We start from the raw sequence: 23,217 nt of genomic DNA, 5'->3' as shown, positions 1-23,217 counted from the left end.
AGTGACATACATGAGAACAGAAGTTCTGCAGGCTCAGGACCAGAGACTTAGTTCAATCTGCCTATGACTGCTGCCTCTTAGCTCTTTATCTTACACACTTAATCCCCTTTCCTGGGAGGTCTGTTCAGTCTTTCAGTTCTTTCTCAGTGCAGCGTCTCTTACGCCCTTCCAAATTTCGGAGGCTTAGAGACATACAGAGACCTCTTTTAAAAGTGGATCTTTTGGGTGCTCTTACCCTTCCCTGCCCTCCCCCATCAAAGGCAGAAAGTATTAATATCCCACACTATCAATCATAAAACTGGGTGGGCTCTCTAGCCTGTAGGTTCAGTAGCCTTCTCTCTGCCCCCAGTCTTGACTAAGGATCCCAGGGTCCCTGTGGGGGCGAGGATATGGCTCCTTGCGTCAAGGGCACTAGGGACTTTGAAGCCCAGAATCAGGGCTCGGCTAGCTGCGCACAGCGGAACCTTTCTTTAGGAGAGCCTCGTTTGCCCTCCGGTCGGTTTAGGAAGCGATACCTACTTAAGCGTCCCTCCCACTCTCTCCTTCCCTCCCTCCCTGCGGCCCTGCCTGCGGAGGCTGCCTTCCTCTCGTCCTAAGTTCCGGTGCTGGTGCTGCCGGAGCGTTCCGCGAACACCCACGCGCGGCTCGCGGCAGCCCTCCTCGCACTCGGCGCTTCCGACTGCGGGTGGGCGAGTGCCCGCGTTTTTCCTGCGGCGAGGGGCGAAGCGGAGGCCGTTCCAGGCCCTCCGGCCGGGCGCGGGGCAGGCGCGCACATCGCTCGCCATCCGGGGCGCGCGTGGGCCTCTCGAGACCCCAGCGGCGACCCGTAGCTCGGGCGCGCGCCTGTCGCAGCCCGCAGGAAGGAGGCGGCCTGAGGCCCGGGGCGGCGGCCGCCATGGAGATCCCCTCGGCCCAGGGCCGGTGCCTGGGGCCTCGGGAGCGGCCCTGACCGTCCTCCTCCCCGCCCGGGCCGGGTCACAGTTGTGCCCCCGGCGGCGCTCGGCCACCTCTGTGTCTCCGCCCTCGCTGGGTCGCGCTGCTGCCTGGGCGCGGCGGCGGCGGCGGCGCCCTGTTGAATGGGCTGTGAGGGCCCGGGTCTGAAGTGCTGGCGGACGCGGCCTCCGGGGGCGCAAGGCAGCAGCAGCGGTGGCGACCAAACGGGTGTTGGAGTTGGCGGCGGCCATGGAGGGCCTGGCTGGCTATGTGTACAAGGCGGCCAGCGAGGGCAAGGTGCTCACTCTGGCTGCCTTGCTCCTTAACCGGTCGGAAAGCGATATCCGCTACCTGCTGGGCTATGTCAGTCAGCAGGGAGGACAGCGCTCCACACCTCTCATCATCGCAGCCCGCAACGGGCACGCCAAGGTGGTGCGCTTGCTGTTAGAACACTACCGTGTGCAGACCCAGCAGACTGGCACCGTCCGCTTCGACGGGTAGGTACAGCCCAACCCCAGCTTCCCTCGGACGCGCGCGGACCTCCCAAGTCCTGGCTCCTTCCCCCTCACCCCCCGTCCTCATATGTGGACTCCTATCCTTTCATATCCCCTTGCAGTCCGCATTGATGCCCACCTCATCTTCCAAGGCTATGTTTTTGCTGTCCTTTCTGTTCCGCTCCTACCCCATTCCCCCTGTAGGTGGTAGCCACACCCTGGGTCTTGAGACCTAGAGTCTTCTCCATTAGTCAGCGAACACGCAGGATCGGAGTGGTGGCTGCCTATCTAGGTTTTTGTACCATTCTGTCAGCACTGTCGTAATCGAGATAGGAAATTAACGAGATCAGCAGTTAAAACGAAGACCTTCTGGTGCTTTATTTAACCTCTGCATTCCCCGTCACCCCCCTCCCGATGTGGTCGGATCCAGCTTCAAGCAGATCTCTAGGGCTTCCTATCAAAATAAGCCCCTGGAACGAGCAGTAGATGCAGACTCCTGATTTCGTCATTCAGCCAGGCATCTCTAGACACGATTCTGACTCTCCCACATTGCTGGCCGGTATTTTTGGCTGCACAGGTGGCTCTGGACCTGGAGTAGAAGTTACGCCATTGCTAAATTACATGTTATAAGATGATATGGTGGGAAGGCTTCATGAACACTTAATATCGTTCACAAATTACTATTCTTGTTAAATTTTTTCCTTTGAGGTTAATTGTACATATTTTGGGGGCAAGATAACAGAATCATCATGTTTGACGTTATCTTTTTTTTTTTTAATGTGCTGAAGGATCATGGAATGATTGTCACATTACTGCTGCGTGCAGAGTTTGCTTTGTTGATTACACTGGTTTTTGTTGACCTACAAGTAAATAAGCCATTCATATTTTAGCATTTTCTTCTTTTGAATTAGATGGAATCTAAACATAGAAATGTGCAATTAAGTTTTGGTTAGTGAAAACTGCCTGACCAAAAACCTGTTTGAAAAGCATCTGTCTATTCATCCATCCATCCATCCATCCATCCATCCATCCATCTTTGCTATTTCTGGTTTTCAAAACCAGGTCTTGCTACACAGCCCAGGCTGTCCTGAAATCTCCCGACCTGCTTCAGCTTCCTAAGTGCTAGCATTATAGGTGTGGGCTTTAAAACGTTTTTTGTTTGTTTTGTTTTTAAGATGACTAGGGTAATGTTAAATTTTGGTTGCTTTTTTTCCCCCCTTAAACAATAAAAGCTTTTGGTTCTATTTTAAATGAGAGGGAAATTGTTTGGACTGTTAAAGTGTAATGAAATGCTAGCCCCTGGGTCGTGGCTTATCTTTGGTCCTACTGTAGAGAGTAGCAAGGTGGTATTGAGCAAAGGTGGCAACCTGGTTCATGTTTGTTTTTCCCCTTTAGTCTCTGTGTCCTGGAAATTTCCAGCATCTCCCAGCCTTACCTACACCTAGAGGAGTGAAGCAGGGTCCACTATGTAAACACCTGTATCTATTAAGTTCAGTCCCCTGCGATAGCAGCTGCTGCTAAGGACCTTGCTGAGAGCTGGGTGGATACGAGAACGGTCAGGAAAGAAATTAGTTGTCTTAAGGATTTAGAAACGCTCTGGTTAATGCTCTTCTTGGATCATCAAAGAAAAAGCTATTTTGAGGTGATAATTAAAAGAACCTGATGCCAGATGTGGTGATGTACACCTGTAATTCTAACAACTGGGAGGCAGGAAAATCATGTAAATTTGAGGACAGCTTGGTATATAAAGTGAGTTCCAGGTCAGCCAGAGCTACATAAACCCTGTTTCCAAAACCACCACCCCCTAAACTAAAAACAAATAAGTACCCTTAACTCCTGAAATGATTAAAAATGCAGTTTTGAGCCTCTATGTCTGAGTATCTTGTTCACCATTCTGCACAAGCTAGTGAGATTAGGGAGCTCTAAAGCAGACAATTGTCAGACACCTACTGTGTGCCAAGCTTTTGGTAGGGATCTGTATTCAGAGACAGATGAGACTGTTCTCACTGTAGAGGCTGACAGCTTGGTGTGTGTTGGGGGAGTGTCAAACATGAGTAATTGCAGATGCCCTGCCATTTAGGCTTATAGGAGTCTTTGAGGCCACTGAGGAGAACAGAAGAGGAAGTGCTCAGCTTTGTGGTGGTGGAGAATAAAGGCTTTACAGAGGAGGTAGTTAGTATTTGAGCTGGACCTTAAAGAACAGTGGGGCATGAAGAGAAGACAGCAGTCTGATATCCTTCAGTGTTTCAGTGCTTACTGCAAGAAGAGATACAAGCTAGGACAATTTAGAAAGAGTATGGGATACTGGGAGGATGGCAGAGATCAATTGAGAAAGAGGGTATGAGATCTTGGGAATATACAGAGATCAATTGAGAGAGTGGGGTACTGGGAGGATGGGGGATCACTTGAGTGTGGGTACTGGGAGGATGGGGGATCACTTGAGTGTGGGTACTGGGAGGATGGGGGATCACTTGAGTGTGGGTACTGGGAGGATGGGGGATCACTTGAGAGTGTGGGTACTGGGTGGATGCAGAGGTCAGGTTTTGATGCTGGTCGTCAAAAACTAAGGGAGAGTAGAGAAACTGCAGCCTGAAGTGTTGCCACCATCTGCACTTTGGCCAGAGGAGACTTCTGGAATCTGTCTGTTTAGCCTATGGCTTGTTATGGCTATGAGCTGCTGTATTAAAGTGTTTAAATCCCTGTAGTAGGTCCAATCCTGAGTCAATTAATAAAAGAGAAGGATTGAAGTTCATGATCACATCTCAGCTGACTCACAAGTTTCTGAGATGATTTTGTAGGTTATCTCAGATTTTGACATTTGAAAACCAGGTCATTTACATGTGTAATGGTTTTCATTGACTAATTTCAGCCTGTAGAGCCTGTTAGCCTGAGTGCTGGTAATAGTATGGAGCTCACTCATAAAAGATTTATTTTTAATTATGTCTGTATGGGGTACGTGCACATGGGAATGAAGGTGCCTGAGAATTCCAGAAGAGAGCATCAGATTCCCTGGAGCCGGAGTTGCTTTGCAGATGGTTGTGGCCTGCCCAAGATGGGTCCTTTGACCTGAACTTTTAGGCTTCTGCAAGAGTGGTATGTGCTCTTCCTGAGCCATATCTCTAGTCCCTAGCTGTAGTGGATAGCCATCCCAGCATTGGCCTGGAAGTTCCAACCCCCATTGAGGCTTCGGTAATGGTCACGCCCACAAGGCGGGGTGGAGGAGGAAGCGGAAGACCCAAGATCGAGAGGAGGGCTCTCTCTTGGTTCTGAGACGCTGGACTCAGGAGGTAGACTGAGCAGAGTTCTCCAGAGAACACCACCAGACTGTGCCATACCTTTGCCAGACCCTACAACCTATCCCTTCATTTGTAAGTTACCCCACAAAATAAACCTTCCTTTTAACTACGTGGAGTGGCCTTAATAATTTCACCAATATCTGGCGTCCAACATGGGGCACGAACCCACGACCCTGAGATTAAGAGTCTCAGGCTCTACCAACTGAGCTAGCCGGGCTGGCAGCTGTCTCTGTCTACTCTTGCAAGACTCCTGAAAGTTGCTTGCGTCCTTCTCCCATTTCTCAGGTATTATATTCCTTCTCGGGTCTTTGATGAGGTTGAAGGTTAGCAGTTATCGTTACAACTTAGTATATATACATATATAATATCTTAGATAGAATATATTAAGTATTAGACTCAGGTTCTTTAGAATAGAACACCTTTTGGAATGATCTTTGTAACATGCCACCTACTCATGCTCTAGACTTCCCTGGATTTCACTATGTGTTTTTTGCTTGATATTGTTTGCACTTATTGTAATTCCAACTTATCTAGGTCATTATCCCTCATTACTCCGGGACAATATTTGATAACCATCTCTTTGTATATAGTCTTGTATTAGGTTAGAACTTTCTTATTTAGACAAAAGGGGGAGATGTAGTGGATAGCCATCCCAGCATTGGCCTGGAAGTTCCAACCCCCATTGAGGCTTCGGTAATGGTCACGCCCACAAGGCGGGGCGGAGGAGGAAGGGGAAGACCCAGGATCGGGAGGAGGGCTCTCTCTTGGTTCTGGGACGCTGGACTCAGGAGGTAGACTGAGCAGAGTTCTCCAGAGAACACCACCAGACTGCGCCATACCTTTGCCAGACCCTACAACCTATCCCTTCATTTTTAAGTTACCCCACAAAATAAATCTCCCTTTTAACTACGTGGAGTGGCCTTAATAATTTCACCAATACCTAGCCTTTTATTGATTGATTGAGAGACAGGATCTCACTATATAGCCTTGGCTGGCCTGGAGCTTGCTATATAGATCAGGCTGGCCTTGAACTCGCAGAGATCTGCCTTCCTCTGTCTCCTACCTACTGGAATCAAAAGGGTCCACCACCGTGCTCAGCCTAGTTTTTGTTTTTTAAAAACAATTTTTGTGGCACTGGGCACAGAACCTAGAGCCTCCACCCCTGTTAGGCAGGTGCTCTGCCATTTTGCTCTGTCCCCACCCTGGGGCTGAAGTTTGAAAATTAACCTCTTCCCTTAGATTTTGTTGGCACTGGATACCTACCCATGGCCAGGTGGGAGCCAGTAAGGCTCTTGTGTACTAAAGTAGCTTTAATGTTTCTAATTTGTAGTGATTTATAGACCATCCTCAGAAGTTTTAGACAAAGTTGTTCATTTATCTTATTGTTTACTAAATATAGTCTTTGAAGTGTCAGGTGTTTGCTTGATAACTGCTGTAGCATGTCTCATATTTTAGTTTTCCTCTTGCACAGCAGTGTTCATGTAATGACAGGTTCAATATGCTGTGCTTTGTGTGTGTATTTGTCTAAGACACAGACATTAAAATTATTTGTGGTGTTAGTTATTTTTGAGACAGGGACTTGTTATATAGCCCAAGTTGGCCTAAAACTCAGGTCCTCCCTGGTGCTGGGATTACAGTTATGTGTTGCCACACCCACTTTAGGGTTTTTGTTTGCTTGCTTTTGTTGTTTTCTGTGTGCCTTAGTTTCTTTACGTATTGCTATGATAAGATATTTTGACAAAAGCAACTCAAGGAAGAAAGATTTTATTTCAGCTCACAGTTCAAAGGTCCATCTTGAAGTTGTCAAGGCAGCAGGAACTGGAAGCATCTGTCACACGGCATCCATGGTCAGGAAGCAGAGAGTGATGAACTCTGGTGTTTGGCTCGCCTCTTTCCTTTATACATTCCAGGACCAAACTTGGAATGGTGCTGCCTGTTCTCAGTGTGGACCATAAATAAGTATAATCCCTTTTAGGCATGCCCAGAGGCTCAGTAATCTCTCTCTCGTAGGTGTGCCTGGAGGCTTGTCTCCTAGGTAGTTACAAATCCTTGTAGTTGATAAACCATCACACTATATTCCACCTAAAAGCTTTTATAACCTCTTAGGAAACCAAAGTGGATTCATAGTATAGGCTCTAGAGCAGTGGTTCTCAGCCTGTAGGTCATGACCCCTTTCAAGGGGTTGCGTATCAGGTATTTGCATTATGATTCATAACAGTAGCAAAATTTACAGTTATGAAGTAGCCACAAAAATACTTTTATGGTTGAGGTCACCACAACATGAGGAGCTAAAGGGTTGCAGCATTAGGAAGGTTGAGAACCACTGCTCAAGAGGGAAGGGATCACCACCTAGATTAAGCCTTATGCCAATAATTTGATTCCTTGTTCACACTTTTTGGAATACTATTTGAGATTATTTTGCTTATGGCTCAGCATGTGAACACTGGAGTTGGCAGAGGTGAGTAGAGCTCCTTGAGGTAATGAAAAAGAACTTTTAGTTGGTGGTGGGAAGCTACCAAAACTTCTACAGAAAGGGAACAGAACAAAGGAAGGCTCCTGCAGCTGGGGGATAATTGTGCTGCTGCTGCTGCCTTCGAGGCTTTGTTCCTGGGTTTGGGAACCACTTGTTCTTGAGCAGGTTTGCTGAGACATGGGTGGGGGACACAGGTGAAGAATGCCTAAGTCCTCTGTAGAGGGTTCTTATTGCTTGGAATCACTGTCCAGTGAAAGGGAAGGCAGGAGGGCCACATCCTCCACCAACTTTGCTTAGAAAAAGTTGGCAGTGTGTCAGGGAGCTCCATTGACCTTGAGGATGATTTCCAGGATTTTTGTTAAGGTGCTGATGATGCCTGTGAGTTTTCATGTCACTCACAGTGCCTGAACCAGGTAGTTTAGTTCCATGACAAGCAGAACCAGAAAATAGTGGTAGGAACGCCCTCTCCACTGTAAAAGCGCCATGCCTCATGATTGCCTTCGTTCTTGAAGACATTGGATTGATCAGGTTATTGTTTATTAAAATATAGTAGAGAATTTACATTAAAATTTTGGATCAAGACCTGAAAAATCATCTTTTAAGCAGGTTTATTTATTTTTATGTTCTATTTGTTTTTGAGGTAGGGGATCTCATTTTTTTCTATTGTAGAGTTGTATATGCAGGCTCTTGTTCCCACCTCCCATTTTGCTTTAGCAGTGCTGGGACTGGGATTACAGATATGAGCCACTGGATCTTGCTTTTTTAATTATTAATAATTATTTAATAGTTAATAATTGTCCTGCTTTTGTTTTTGTTTTTTGAGACAGAGTTTCACTGTGTATCCCTGGCTGTCCTGGAACTCACTCTGTAGACCAGGCTGGCCTGAAACTCAGATCTGCCAACCTCTGCCTCCTGAGTGCTGAGATTAAAGGCGTGAGCCACTACTGCCCGACCAGTAATTAATAATTAATATAAATGTGGGTTCCAGGGCTTGAACTCAGTTGAGGGTTTGTGTCAAGTGCTTTTACTGGCTGAGCCATCTTACCAACTCCAAGATCATTCTTCTACAGTGCTTCTCTCATTGGAACTTAGTAAATGGTGCGTTATTTTTATTATGTCTTTATCTTCTATAAAAAAATTGGTATTTTTGTTTTAGGGCTATATAGGTTATATACATGTGCATACATTTTTTTTTTTGTAAGAAAATAGCTGAATTTTAGTTGCCTCAGTGAAAACATACACACATACATACCATACACACATGAACATGCAAAACAACAAGCCAAAGGGTAGGTTGGAATTGTTCTATAATCCCTGTCACATTTCATATGGATAAAGGAAAAATGGAAATTACCATACTATCCCCGGAAAGAGTAAAGTGACCAAGTACTTTCCATTATAAAAGGTGAAGGACTAACAAGATGGCTTAATGGGGAAGGGTGCTTACTACCAAGCCTGAGGACTTGAGTTTAATCCTTGGAAACTCAACAAGGTGGAAGGAGAGAACCAGTTCTTGCAAGTTGTCCTCTGATCCCCACATTCATGTCATGATGTGCATAGATGTGCAAAGATGTAATTAAGATGTAATAATGCTGGGTGTGCTGGTGCGTGCTTTTAATTCCAGCACTCAGGACGTAGAGGCAGGAGGATCTCTCTGAGTTCGAGCCACCTTGGTCTATATAGGGAGCTCTAGGACAGCTAGAACTATATAAAGAGACCTTGTCTCAAAAAACAAAAGATAAAATTTAATAATAATTTTTAAAAAATCAAGTGAAGTACATATGTACCTGAAATTAATTTTTAAGTTTTCACCATAGATATGGGAAATTTGAGGTTGGAAAACTATTCTAGTAACTCTTTGTTTCATTTCTTCCCCTTAATGCTTAAAAGAGGGGGCTGGAGAGATGGCTCAGCTGTTAAGAGCTTGTGCTGCTCTTCCAGGGAACCTGGGTTTGGTTCCCAGAATCTGCATGAAGTGGCTAAACCACTTGTAACTCAGTTCCAAGGAATCCGACATCCTCTTCTGGTCCCTATGGATACCTGTACTCATATAGTACTTGGATGCAGGAGACACACACACACACACACACACACACACACACACACACACACACACACTCAAAACTTTTCCCAAACATGCAAATAAGTACAATGTAATAAAAAACAAATACATAGTTAATATATGTTGGTATTAACATGGTTAGCTACAACGTGTCCTTGAACTAGCTTGGGGAGCTGTTGCTTTTTAGTGTGTGTGTATATGAGTAGTAGGAAGCTGTTTGTTGGTGCTAGAGGTTAAACCTAGGGCCTTGCACATGCTCTGCAAATACTCTACAGCTGAGCTGCTTCCTTAGGCTCTATGTATTGGTTTTAAAAAGATGAAATTGTTATATGCTAGGGATACAAATATAAGCTATTTAAATCTCAAGAAGTGTTACATTAAAATAGGTCCTTTACATAGGTTATTTTTAACTCTAGCAATTAAAATATTACCTTTTCTCTCTTGGGAGGTAGAGACAGGCCAGCTGAGACCTAGAGCATAGTAAGTTCCAGGCCAGCCAGCAGCTACATAGTGAGACCCTTTCTCAAAAATGAAATAAAACAAACTAATTATTTTTATTTTCTTTCTTTTGGGGGGGGGGGCGGTGAGGTTAATACTGGCTTATTATATAGCAAAGACTGACCTCAAACTTAAGTCTTTCTGCCCCCGACTCCCATTTAGGCATGTACCACCATACTTGAGAGGCTAAGGCAGGAGGATTACCAGTTTGGGGACAGCCTGAGTTACAAAGTAATTTCTAGGCTAGCCTTGTGTAGAAAAATCACCAAAAGAAAAAAGGAGTTGGAGGAGACAGTGAAATGTTAGATAAGAATAGCTTCATGACTGCCCACTGTCCCTTTTACCAACAATTGTCTAATTAAAATTCATTCTAATTAAGATTAGTATATTTAAATTTCACTTATATACAGAGTTCAATTAGAATGTTTTCATTGTCACAGCATACCATTTGAAAGACTATCATAAACTAGCCACTCTAGTTAGTAGTAAACCAGAGGAGAAGTGTACAGGACTTCTGCGCTGAAAATTACAAAGTATCTCTGAGAGAAACAGAAGGTAACAACAGAAAGACTCCCAAGTTCGTGGTTTCAGTAGCCTCAGAGTGTGACTATTCCACCGAGGGGATTTCTGTACATTTGCTGTTAGCCCAGTCATACTCCTATGTGCACGTATGCACCTGTGTGAAAACTAACACGTCAACCCTGAAAGTATGTGGAAATGTAACTAAGATAATTTTGAAGAAAAAATAAGAAACTACCATAATTAAGTGTGTCACGGATACAAGGGTAAAATAATGTATCAAGATAACATTCCAGAAATAGACTCACTTGGAGTCACCTGCTAATGAAAAAGGCTCCAGTAGGAATGGGAATGTAGTTCAGTGGTAGAATACTTCCCTAGGGTGCGTGATACCCTGGGTTCAAGTCCAGAAAAACAGTGAAATTCATGGAGGAGACACTTTCTAAATAAACAGTGCTGGAGCAATTAACAATTAGTGTGGGAGAAGTCAAGTCAGCCTTTGTTCTTACCTCACACAGTACACAAAAATTTAAACTATCAGGGCCTGGAAAGATGGCTTAGTAGTTAAGAGCATTTACTGATCTTCCCGAGGATCTGGGTGTAATTCCCAGCACTACATAGAGGCTCACAACCTCCTGTAACTCCAGTTCCAGGGGATCTCATGCCTTCCTTTGATCTCCACAGCACTGTGTGCAGGTGGTACACAGACATACATTAGACAAAATACCCATATACATAAGAATAAATAGAATATTATAAACTAAAAAAGCAAACATTAGAGACCCTCCCTCTTTTCCTCTTTTCCCCTGTCCCTTCTTTCCTTCCTTTCTTCCTCAGACTATCTTAGGGTTGACAAGATGGCTTAGTGAGTAAAAGTGCTTACCTCAGCCTGACAACCTGAGTCCAGACCAATGAAACTACCCAGTGGAAGGAGAGCATTGATTCCTGAGAGTTATCCTTTCACCTTGACACATGCCCCTCCTCCTCTCCCAAATAAATGAAAAAAAAAAAAAAAAAAAGAATGTTTTAAAGATTATAGAGTGCTGGGCAGTGATGGCTCATGCCTTTAATTCCAGTACTCAGGAGGCAGAGGCAGGTGTGTCTCTGAGTTGGAGGCCAGCCTGATCTACAGAGTGAGTTCTAGGACAGCCAAGACTACACAAAAAAATCCAAAGGATCATAGACTACCTTAATGATTTTAGGATTGTTCATGATTTCTTATAAATCAAAAAGAAAATTAGGGTTAAAAAAAATCACAGCTATAAAAATTTCTGTTCTTCAAAAGACACTATTAAAAAGTTAATATGTAGGGCTGGAGAGATGGCTCAGTGGTTAAGAGCACTGAATATTCTTCTAGTGGTCCTGAGTTCAATTCTCGATAACTATATGGTGGCTCACAACTATCTATAACAGGATCTGATGCCCTCTTATTACATGTAGAGCACTCATACATAAAATACAAATAAATAAACTTAAAAAAAAGTTACTATGCTTCTGGGAAGTGGGATGTGTCTGTAATTTCAGCATTTGGGAGGCTGAAGCAGGACTAACATGAGTTTGAGCCCAAACTGAGCTATCTGCTGACCAGGCTGGCTAGCCTACATATTGAGACTGCCCATGGTGTTGGGCTTCCTATCCTCCATCTTGCCTTGTTGTGAGTAGCTGCACTATTAAAGGTCATGATCACCTGAAATCTGCCACAGAACATCTCTCTATGGAACCTGGAGAGAATGTTCATTATTTAAAACGGCCACAATGCAGTAAGAACAGTGTTCTTAGAAGAAGAGAAACCAGGGAAGCAGAGAAATGACCTTTTGCAAGGGGGAGAAGGCTCAAAACCCAAGCCTGCTGACTCCTGGTCTTGGATTTTCAGCCTTCACAGTAATGAGAAACTGGAGTGATGGCATATAGCTTTCATCCCAGTGTAGGAGGAGGATGGTGTGGGAGCAGAGTCAGGTGGATCTCTGTGAGTTCCAGGATATCCAGGACTGTGTACTGAGACTATGTCTCAAACAAACAAAACAATGTTCAGAATAACTTTATTTATAAAAGTCAACCCTTGGAAACAACCAAAATGCCCAATAAGAGGACAATGGATAAGTAAAGTGTAGGGAACTAGGAAGTAGTTGGTGGCTTTTAATCTTAGCACTCAGGAGGCAGAGGCTGCTAGATTTCTTGAGTTCAAGGCCAACCTGGTCTACAGAGCAAGTTTCAGGACAGCCAGGGGTATGTAGAAGACTTTGTCTTGGAAAAACCAAAAATAAACTATAGAAAACTCATACAATAAAATGCTATGTAGCATTCAAAAAGAAATTGCTGATATATCCAACTACATGGAAGACTCTCACAGATAGTTAGTTAAATAAACCAAATATGAAGAAGTATGCTGCATGGCTTCATTAATAGGAAGTTCATATGTAGGTAAATGATCTAGGGAGGAACTGACTGGGAAGAGGCACAAGGAGAACATTTGGGGTGACCATAATGTTTTATACCTGGATCAGAAAATGACTCTATAGATATATACTCAAGATTCATGGCTGGTGAGATGGCTCATTAGATAAGGGTACTTGCTGCCAAGTTCAGTTGCAGAACCTGCATAATGGAAGGAGAGAGAACCAACTCCCACAAATTGTCCTCTGACTTCCAACCACCTGCATGCTGTGCTACAGGAACACACAAATATACATGCATATATGATAACTATAAATTAAAATAAAAATTGAATTTTACTAGGTTTATAGTTCTATCTAAGCTATACAGACTTAAAGAGGTACAGCTGAATTTAAAGAAAAATAGCTCAAATGCATCAAATTGTTCGTACAAAATACCTCACTATCTCTAGTGCTGTATTAACAGTCAAGATGAAAGGAGGTTGGGTTGTCTGGTGAGGGCCTCATCTTGCAGTGAAGAATGCTGTCTTTCCTGGTAGAAGGCAGAAAACTACTTAGTATGCAATATAGCTCAGTCTTCACAGTAACTTGCCAATAGCCCTATGTGGTAGATAGTATTACCATGCCCATCTTGCAGGTAAGTAACTAATAGGTTTACCTACAACCAAATACTCCAAAAGGTCTTTGACTATCATAAAAAGTATCAACTGCAAGGAAACATTGTACATCAACATTTGTTTCAATTTCAAAAGAACTTTTTCCAGACTGGTTATTAACACATTGTATCAAAAACAAACACAGGGCCTGTAGGATGGGCTCAGCCAGTAAAGATCACTGTGGCCAGACTTGATCTTTTGGTTCCATCCCTGGGACCCACATGGTATAGAAGGGGAGAGCCAACTCCCTCAAGTTGTCCTCTCACTTCCAGATGTGCAGTGACATCTGTGCCTGTACATTACACATACACATGCACACATATTGGGGTGCCTTTATTATTAAATTTTCTATTCATTTTACATACCAGCCACAGATCCTCCCTCCTCCCACCCCCCATAAGTCTTTGTTTTTTTGAGATAGAGTTTTTCTGTTTGCCTTGGCTGTCCTAGAATGCATTCTGTAGACCAGGCTGTCCTCACTTATACATCTACCTGTATCTGTCTCCCCTACCCACCCACCCCCACCCCCCAGTGCTGGAATTAAAGAGGTGCACCACCATGCCCAGCTGCTTTTCTAAGTCACAGTGCATTTTGTGCTGCAATAGCAGAATAGCTAAGACTAGGTGAGTCTTAGAGTGAAAGTTTATTTCCCATATCATGGAGGCTGGGACAGTCAAGATGAAGGAAGGTTGGGTTGTCTGGTGAGGGCCTCATCTTGCAGAGAAGAATGCTGTCTTTCCTGGTAGGCAGAAAAGCAGGGCAGTCTGCCACAGCCAAGAGTTGAGCCTCTTTCGTAAGAGCTGGAATTTGAAAGAGACAGGGAGGTGCCCCAGCTCCCGTGGCAACACCTGACTTTTGGCCAGGCATTATGGGTGTTGCACCCTCTCACTTTGTGGGGGTTATAATTTGGCCTGCCTCACAGCATAAGGTTGTGTAGTAAGAAGCTCATTAATAGATTTTTGGTGTGCTTAATTGTAGTGAATAATGATTTGGTCAGTGTTCTACCTAATATTGTCAGGTATACTTACTGGTTCTAGCACAGTAATCCTAAATATCTTTAGCAAAAATCTTTTTAGGTTCCATGAAACCATTATCAGTAGGATTTAAAATTAGGAAAAGGAGATTGGGGGAAAGTGACAGGTTGGACTTGTCAAAAGAACCTAACTTTGTAGAGATTGCAAACCCTGCTTGTAGTTGAGGCCCTGAGTACCTGGTAACCGAAGCTGCAGTGTTCATAATGTCAAGTCAGGGCAGTACCTGGGTAATTCCAAATGCTAGTGTTTCCTGTTCTTGCTACATCATAATGATTTGCTTCAGGAATAAATACAGACACAGTATACACACACAGCTTAACTTTTCATAGCATGCTAAAAAAAGCTTGTTCATGTAGATCTCATCCATTTCTCTGTCATTGGGTGATCCCTGGGTCTTTCCTAGGGTCCCGTCTTCTAGGTAGCTTCCCTGGAGTTGTGGTATAGCAGTCTAGTCATTGTTTTACATCTAGTATCCTCCTATTAGTGAGTACATACCATGTTTGTCCTTCTGAGTTTGGGTTACCTCACTCAGGATGATTTTTTTCTAGATCCATCCATTTGCCTGCAAACCTCTTGATGTCATTGTTTTTCTCTGCTGAGTAGTACTCCATTGTGTATATGTACCATATTTTTTTTATCCATTCTTCAGTTGAAGGGCATCTAGGTTGTTTCCAGGTTCTGGCTATTACAAACAATGCTGCTATGAACATAGCTGAGCAAATGCCCTTGTGGTATGATTGAGCATTCCTTGGGTATATGCCCAGGAGAGCTACAGCTGGGTCTTGGGGTAACTGATGGAAGTGGATGCAGAGATCCTCAGCCAGGCCCCAGGTGGAGCTCCAGGTGTCCAGTTGTCGAGAAAGAGGAGGGACTGTAAGAGCATGAATTGTTGAGACCAAGATTGGAAAAAGCACAGGGACAAATAGCCAAACGAATGGAAGCACATGAATTATGAACCAAAGGCTGGGGAGCCCCCAGCTGGATCAGGCGCTCTGGATAAGTGAGACAATTGAATAGTTTGAACTGTTTGGGAGGCACCCAGGCTGTGGGATTGGGACCTGTCCTTAGTGCATGAGCTGGCTGTTTGGAACCTTGGGCTTACACAGGGACACTTTGCTCAGCCTGGAGGGAGGGCACTGGACCTGCCTGTACTGAATCCACCAGGTTTAAATGAATCCCCAGGGGAGTCTTGGCCCTGGAGGAGATGGGAATGGAGGGGAGGGGGTGGGGGGAGAAGGTGGGAGTGGGGGCAGGAGGAGGGGAGGTCAGGGGAACCCATGGCTGATGTGTAAAATTAAAACACAAATATAATAATAATAAAAAAATAAAATTAAATTAAAAAAGCACATTTATTATATACAGCATTATATTCACATGCTTAGCATGTTTGTTTACTAAGTCTCCATGTGCATCCTGCCATCCAGTACCTTTCCCAAAGGAAGGCAGTACACAGCTGTCTATATTGTATGGACCAGTGATTGTTCATTCTTGTTCCTGCAGCTCAGGTAGTCTTAGGACAGCAGTTCTCAACCTTCCTAGTGCTGTGACCCTTTAATACAGTCCTCATGTTGTGGCCATCTCCAAACCACAAAACTATTTTCATTGCTTCATATTTTGCTACTGTTATGAATCATAATGTAAATATTTTTAGAGATAGAGGTTTGCCAAGGGGTCACAACTCATAGGTTGAGAACTGCTGTCTTAGGGCTAATCATCTGCTGCTTTTTCTTTTTTCTCCCTAAAGCAATATCTAACAGAACATTATGTAGGAATTGGAGATGTTTTTCTAAATGGGAATACTGGTCCCTGGAGGGGCCCCTGGTCTACTGAGAGGCAGACAGATCATGCTGTGTTCTGAAAAGTCAGCATGTGTTTGGTGAAGACCATACAGACCTCCAGACATGCCCTCTCATTTGCTTGCTTTTCTTTTTTGGGGGGGAGGTGGTTTAAATCTGTATGTGCCTTGGAATTTGTCCTCACCTTCCACCTTGAGACAGGTTACTTTGTTGTTAGATGCTGTGTACACCTGAGGAACTAGCCCATAGCTTTGGGGATTCTCCTGTCTACCTCCCAGCTCACAGTGGTAACATTGGGATAGCAGACGCATGCCACTCTTGGAGCTATGTGTGTTCTGTGGATCTGGACTCAGGCCCTCGTGCTTGTATAGCAAGTGCTTTCCCCACTGCGCCATCTTCCCACCCCCCTTGTGTGTGTGTGTGTGTGTGTGTGTGTGTGTGTGTGTGTGTGTGTGTGTGTGTGTGAGAGAGAGAGAGAGAGAGAGAGAGATTGATTGATTGATTGATTGATTGATTGTGGTTTTTCAAGATGGTTTCCCTGTGTAACAGCCTTGAATATCCTAGAACTCACTCTGTAGACCAGGCTGGTCTTGAGCTCACAGAGATCCTCCTGCTTCTGCCTCCCAAGTGCTGGGATCAAAGGCGTGTGTCACCATGCCTGGCACCAGACCCTCTTGTGTTTTCTGAAGTGTATTGTTGCCAGTAGAGGGTATTCTTTTTTTTTTTTTTTTTTTTTTTAATTTATTTTTATTTTGTGTGCATGTGAGGATGTTGGATCCTGGAGTTACAGTCAGTTGTGAGCTTCCATGTGGGTGCTGGGAATTGAACTGGAAAAGTAGTTGGTGTTCTTAACCACTGAACCATCTCTGCAGCCCCTGAGAGTATTCTTTAGATTTAAAAAAACTGAAACTTTAAAAATAACAGTAACAATAATTTTATTGATTTCATATTAGTATAAAGTGCTTTGCTGAAATGGTTTTTATTTCTACCCAAACTGATACTTCATTAATGTTTGGGAGAGTGGAGTTTCAGTTAGTGTTTGTGAATGCACCCTTTTAAACATGTCAGGGCCTGTTGTCTGACTGACTGTTCTTTCTGTGTGTAGGTATGTCATTGATGGTGCCACTGCTCTTTGGTGTGCTGCAGGAGCCGGACATTTTGAAGTTGTTAAACTTCTAGTCAGCCATGGAGCCAACGTGAACCACACCACAGTCACTAACTCAACCCCACTGCGGGCAGCATGCTTTGATGGCAGACTGGACATTGTGAAATATTTGGTTGAAAATAATGCCAATATCAGCATTGCCAACAAGTATGACAACACCTGTCTAATGATCGCAGCATATAAGGGGCACACTGATGTTGTCAGATACCTTTTAGAGCAGTGCGCTGATCCCAACGCTAAGGCACACTGTGGAGCCACAGCATTGCACTTTGCAGCTGAAGCTGGTCACATTGACATCGTGAAAGAACTGATAAAATGGCGAGCTGCAATAGTGGTGAACGGCCATGGGATGACACCGTTAAAAGTAGCTGCCGAAAGCTGTAAAGCTGATGTTGTTGAACTGTTGCTTTCTCATGCCGATTGTGACCGCAGAAGTCGGATTGAAGCCTTGGAGCTTTTGGGTGCTTCCTTTGCAAATGACCGTGAGAACTATGACATCATGAAGACATACCACTATTTATATTTAGCCATGTTGGAGAGGTTTCAGGATGGTGACAACATTCTTGAAAAAGAGGTTCTCCCACCCATCCATGCTTATGGGAACAGAACTGAGTGTAGGAACCCCCAGGAACTGGAGTCCATTCGGCAAGACAGAGATGCTCTTCACATGGAGGGCCTTATAGTGCGGGAACGGATTTTAGGTGCTGACAACATTGATGTTTCCCACCCCATCATTTACAGAGGGGCTGTCTATGCTGATAACATGGAGTTCGAGCAGTGCATCAAGTTGTGGCTTCATGCGCTACACCTCAGGCAGAAAGGTAATAGGAACACCCACAAGGATCTCCTTCGATTTGCTCAAGTCTTCTCCCAGATGATACACCTCAACGAAGCTGTGAAGGCCCCGGACATAGAATGTGTTCTGAGATGCAGTGTTTTGGAAATAGAGCAGAGTATGAACAGAGTTAAAAATATCTCCGATGCTGACGTCCACAGTGCCATGGACAACTATGAGTGTAACCTCTATACCTTTCTGTACCTGGTGTGCATCTCCACCAAGACACAGTGTAGTGAAGAAGACCAGTGTAGAATTAACAAGCAGATCTACAACCTGATTCACCTGGACCCCAGAACACGGGAAGGCTTCACCTTGCTACACCTGGCTGTCAACTCGAACACACCAGTTGATGATTTCCACACCAACGATGTCTGCAGCTTTCCCAACGCACTGGTGACAAAGCTCCTGCTGGACTGTGGTGCTGAGGTGAACGCCGTCGACAACGAGGGGAACAGTGCCCTCCACATTATCGTCCAGTACAACAGGCCCATCAGTGACTTTCTGACCCTGCACTCCATCATCATCAGCCTTGTGGAGGCCGGCGCTCACACCGACATGACTAACAAGCAGAACAAGACCCCCCTAGATAAAAGCACGACTGGGGTGTCCGAGATTCTACTGAAAACGCAGATGAAGATGAGCCTCAAGTGCCTGGCTGCCCGAGCAGTTCGGGCTAATGACATTAACTACCAAGACCAGATCCCCCGGACTCTTGAAGAGTTTGTTGGATTTCATTAAGTGACTGGATGTGTAAAATCGTTTAATGTGGTGCTAAAAAGTAAAGGACTTTAATCACAGACAATAGAAGTATGTGTTCATAGGTTGTCCTTTTCTTTCCATTCCCTGCAGCCCATCCGTCCTTGGTTCCCTTTGGCTCTTGTCTCATGTATTGATTTCAGCACACTAAACAGAGCAGCACTGTTCAGGTATAACTGGAAGGTGTTTGGACAGTTCTTGGTTTCTTTTTCATTTTTTTTAAAGGAATGAATGTAAGATATTTTGTGTAATAGGGGGCATTTGTGATTTGAAATTGATGATGTTTTAAACAGCTGCCGACAAAAGTATTTCTGTTAAGCTGATGTCAGCATGTCATCTGTGCAGCAGTTTTGAGGATTTCATGAAGAAAATGAACTAAAAAGGAACATTGAGAGCAATGGGAGATGCTCATGCCCTGCGTGGATGGTTCTCACTCTCATTGTGTGTGCAGAATGATACAGCACATTTTACACCAGGAGGACTTGAAACACTTAGCTACTGATTAATCATCTGGAGATTATGTGCAGTTATTGTTGGAAAGTTGAATTCATGGAAATGATTGCATTCTGCTGGGTAGTGTCTTCTAACTGGTGATCTTAGCTCAACCTTGTGGACATTGCTAGACTCCACCCTTAGTCTTGTTTTCCGGTCTCTGTTGTAATGATGGATCTAAATTGCAGTCATGCATTTGATTTTTGGCTCACAGCCCTAAATAAGGAGCACGCTGTATTATGAAACATTGTCATAGTATAGCTAGATTGTCTGTTTGTCCCCTTTTAGCCCTTTCTTCTTGTGTTGTGTCTTTAAAAATTTGGAAACTGCCTTTCCAGAGGACATTTATTTCTGTCTCCCTGTTAGGTGTAAGATGAATGAGGACACACTTCTGATGTCTTTAGTCCATTGTAAGCTGTAGGAAAACCAGGAGTAGGGTATAGGAAATGAAGTATTTGATGAGGAAAATGATTCTCAATGCCACACAGAAGGTATATCTCAGAGCTGCAGACTTTTCTACCACAGAATGTGGTACTGAGGTCTTTTTTTGCTTTCTTATATCAGCAACATTTCAATTCTCAAGAGTATTCTGTGATTTTTCTCTTGAAGTTGAAGGAACACCTGCTTCTACTGATGCTGGGAATGATAATGAAAGTAAAACTAGTTGTTCTGTAATTTTTCTCTAGTGCCAAATGAATGCCTGAGCTACCCCTAGTGCATGGTACCGTAAGTGGAGACACGCAGCTTCTTGTTTTCCTTTAGTGAAAAGCGTTGTCATGATGCAACATCAGATATAAACTTTAAACAACCTGTAAGATTTCACAAACATTTTACCTGTGGATATTGCTTTTTAAAATGGACAAGGAAGGTTGCAGTTGGAACAGCATAAAACATGATCAAGCCAAAATCAGCACCTAGGGCCTTAACAGAGATACCCCACAAAATGAACTACCTGGGAGGGCAGGAGAGACTTGATGAACTTCCTCCTCTGAGGGTCGAGACACAGTTGCTGTCATTGTGCTTCGTGTGTGTTCTTGCTTCAGTTGGGAGTGTTTGGATGGTGAATTCTTCCATGGTAATAGATTTCTGTGTTCCCAACTTGAGAGTTTACAAGGAAGGCTTTCCTGATGGCTTAAAGGGAGGTGTTGGAATGACCCTAATTTGGGAACTTCTGACCTTGACCCTCCTGACATGACTCAAGGAGATTCTGTCTCTACTTGCTCTGGCAGCTCTCAGTGGCCTGGAGGAGATGACACACTGCACAGGTGAGTCAGTCTTGCCTCTGCCCAGGCTCAGGTCAGGTCTTTCCTTTTTAGACTCGAAGGCCTGAAACGGAGGACGGACGGTGAGGAATAGCTGTGACACTTAGTATTCAGTTGGTTCCGTTTTTTAATGTGTGTGGTTTTAAGCACCCAAACTTAAAATATCAGATAATGTTGCATGTTTTAAAAACATTTTTTCCCCTTCACTACCCAGGACCAACACTGTTCTAGATATTATATATGAGGATAATGATAAATATGTCCATATCAGAGATGGAATTAAGGACAGCTTTGAAGGGGGAAGACAGTGCTGATGATGGGGAGCAAACTGAGCCATGCTGGTGGTAAACTGGCTAGATTTATTTAAACTGTAGCTGCACATTGTGCACTCTGGCTGAGGGTCTACTTCTGTCTGTAACGGTCACCCCACATTTGCATTGGGGAGCACCTGTATAAAGCCATTATTGGAAGAAGTGATCTTCATGCCTGTTTTTTCCATCATTTGTTTTTGGTCGAATTCTTTAAAAATAAGCTCAGCCAAATGTTCCATAAACTTTTGTTATTAAAGAAAAATAAGTAGGTGTGGAAAGTGGTAGCTCTGTAGCTAGCTCCCTGGGCTGTCTCCCGCAGCCCTGGCTGTCGTTTGTTATTGGTAGACTCATGCTTTGAATTCGAACTCTTTCTTAGCAACGTTAATGATTTCCCAGAACACTTCTCTGTCGTGTAAATTGTCACGTAAATTTGGATGAGCCAGGAGTGCAGGAGGGTGTCTTCCACTTCTGCAGTTAGGAAGTGAACACTTGCGTGTCAGTGACTAACTCCAGTCTGGGCCGCAAACCCATCCCCTTCCTTGCTGAAGAAGGGGTAACTGACTCCGACACCGTAGTTTTTATAGTCCACCCTGATCTCTGACAGCCCCACCACCTGCAGGTTCCCCGCTGTGGGCTTTGCTTTTGCTAGTTTCTGAGAAGGGTTTTGATCTCATTATACCAATAGTTGATAAATGGTGACTGGGAGGACTTGAGCATTGTTTGAGTGGTATCAACTATGATTTGGGAGCAATGTCTCCCTAAAGGCAACATGGTATTAGACAAATGCTTCTGAAAATTCAAGTTCCAGAGAGCAGTTCTGTGTTAACAGCATTTTTCTCCTCAAAATCAGGCCGCTTTGGATAATCCAAGCAGAAGAGCTTCCTTATTCTTGGAGTAGGGCAGCCAGAGGAGAGAGTTGTCTGCCCTATGCTGGTTGAGAAGTGGCCAGTGGCTGAACTCTGAGTAGGTGGATGAAAGTGTCTATATATACTTCATGAGAACAGTTATAAAAATCTGAAGTGTTCTTTATCAGCTCCCCAGATGTCAGTGTGCTCAGGAGCACACCCTTCTCACTGACAAGACTTCCTGCTACGGTAATAGAGAGGAGTAAAACCTTCAACTCCGTCTTTTGCTCTCTGAACTGATTTCAGTCCAGATTCTAAGCTGTGCCCACTCCTACTTTGAAAGTGCACAGCTCCATTCTGAATACCATCAGACAGTCCCTCACCATGTACATACACAGAGGGGCTTCCTTAGACATTTCTGATAGATAGACCTGCCCAGATCTTGAGATGGGCCAGGGCATATGCTATACCCTTTGCCAACCCTGGGATCTGGAATAAATCCTACAGTGACAATGCTGATACATTGACTTTTCCAATGTAAAGTAAATGTGGTCTCTAGTCCTAGGTTTGTGGAGTGTACCTTTGTGTTAATGTATTGGGAAGGGACAGCGGCTTGATGGTTATGGGGAGTATATCTTTGGTGTGTTGGCAGGGGTGACTGCTGCTAAATTACTGTCAGCTTTCCTTTAGGGGTGAATCATGGGATGAGTGGCCTCACCAGAAAAATGAAGGCATGAGGATGCAAGCCTGCAAGGCGAGGAAACAGACAGGTTTTGTATCTCTTTCTTATTGGGTGTTGTAAAATGTGTGCATGGCTTTTGTTGTTGTTGTTGCTCAGTAATTGGTAGAGGAGAAAAGATGAAGGGACCCTCCCCCCAGCTTTCCTACCCAGTCTTTTCAGAGGTCCATAGCTGGGGAGTAACATCTGGCCGTAACCTGTTGGGAAGACCCTGTCCTTTGTAATGTTCACCGCATCCTGCCGTCCTCCGGGCAGAGGAGCTACATAGTTGCAGTCTAGTAATTCACCACGGTTTATTACAAGCCAGTGACGTCATTCTGTCGTGCACTCTTGTCAAGCCGTTTATGTGACTTGAATAAGCATAGTAACCTTGCTGACTGCACCCGAGGTCTATCAGTGATTTATATATTGCATGATGTCTTCTGTTTGAGTTTGACATGTAGAATCACTTTTGATTTCATGGCAATTGACAGTCCTAATGGCTCAGCTAATTTGAAACTAACAACTTTGCTGTGTAAAAGGAACAATGGTGTTGTGTTCAGTAAATGTTTGAAAAAAAAGTATCTTGAAGTTTGTGTCTTTATTGTTCAATGTGAGATCTTTTGTTGAGTTTCTTTTAAAAGGGTTGTTGAAGTTATATATGTGTGGGAAATCC

General features: G+C 44.1%; 1 protein-coding gene across 1 annotated transcript; it reads left to right on the top strand.

Moving 5' to 3' along the window:
• The first annotated feature begins 564 nt into the window (after nt 1–564).
• Fem1b (fem-1 homolog B) lies at nt 565–23,125 on the top strand. The gene is made up of 2 exons (XM_036192876.1): nt 565–1,430; nt 17,260–23,125. Exons 1-2 carry the CDS (start codon nt 1,183–1,185, stop codon nt 18,893–18,895), a joined length of 1,884 nt encoding a protein of 627 aa, XP_036048769.1. The 5' UTR covers nt 565–1,182; the 3' UTR covers nt 18,896–23,125.
• Nucleotides 23,126–23,217: the final 92 nt, after the last annotated feature.

Source organism: Onychomys torridus, chromosome 7, assembly GCF_903995425.1.
Source record: "Onychomys torridus chromosome 7, mOncTor1.1, whole genome shotgun sequence".
Taxonomy (NCBI): domain Eukaryota; kingdom Metazoa; phylum Chordata; class Mammalia; order Rodentia; family Cricetidae; genus Onychomys; species Onychomys torridus.
This window is presented reverse-complemented; position numbering and strand designations above follow the sequence as displayed.

Bases quoted from the DNA above. Each gene is read 5' to 3' on its own strand.
- Fem1b (XM_036192876.1), top strand. From the start codon at position 1,183: ATGGAGGGCCTGGCTGGCTATGTGTACAAGGCGGCCAGCGAGGGCAAG. The intron at 1,431-17,259 runs GTAGGTACAGCC...TTCTGTGTGTAG, and splicing joins GGCACCGTCCGCTTCGACGG to GTATGTCATTGATGGTGCCA.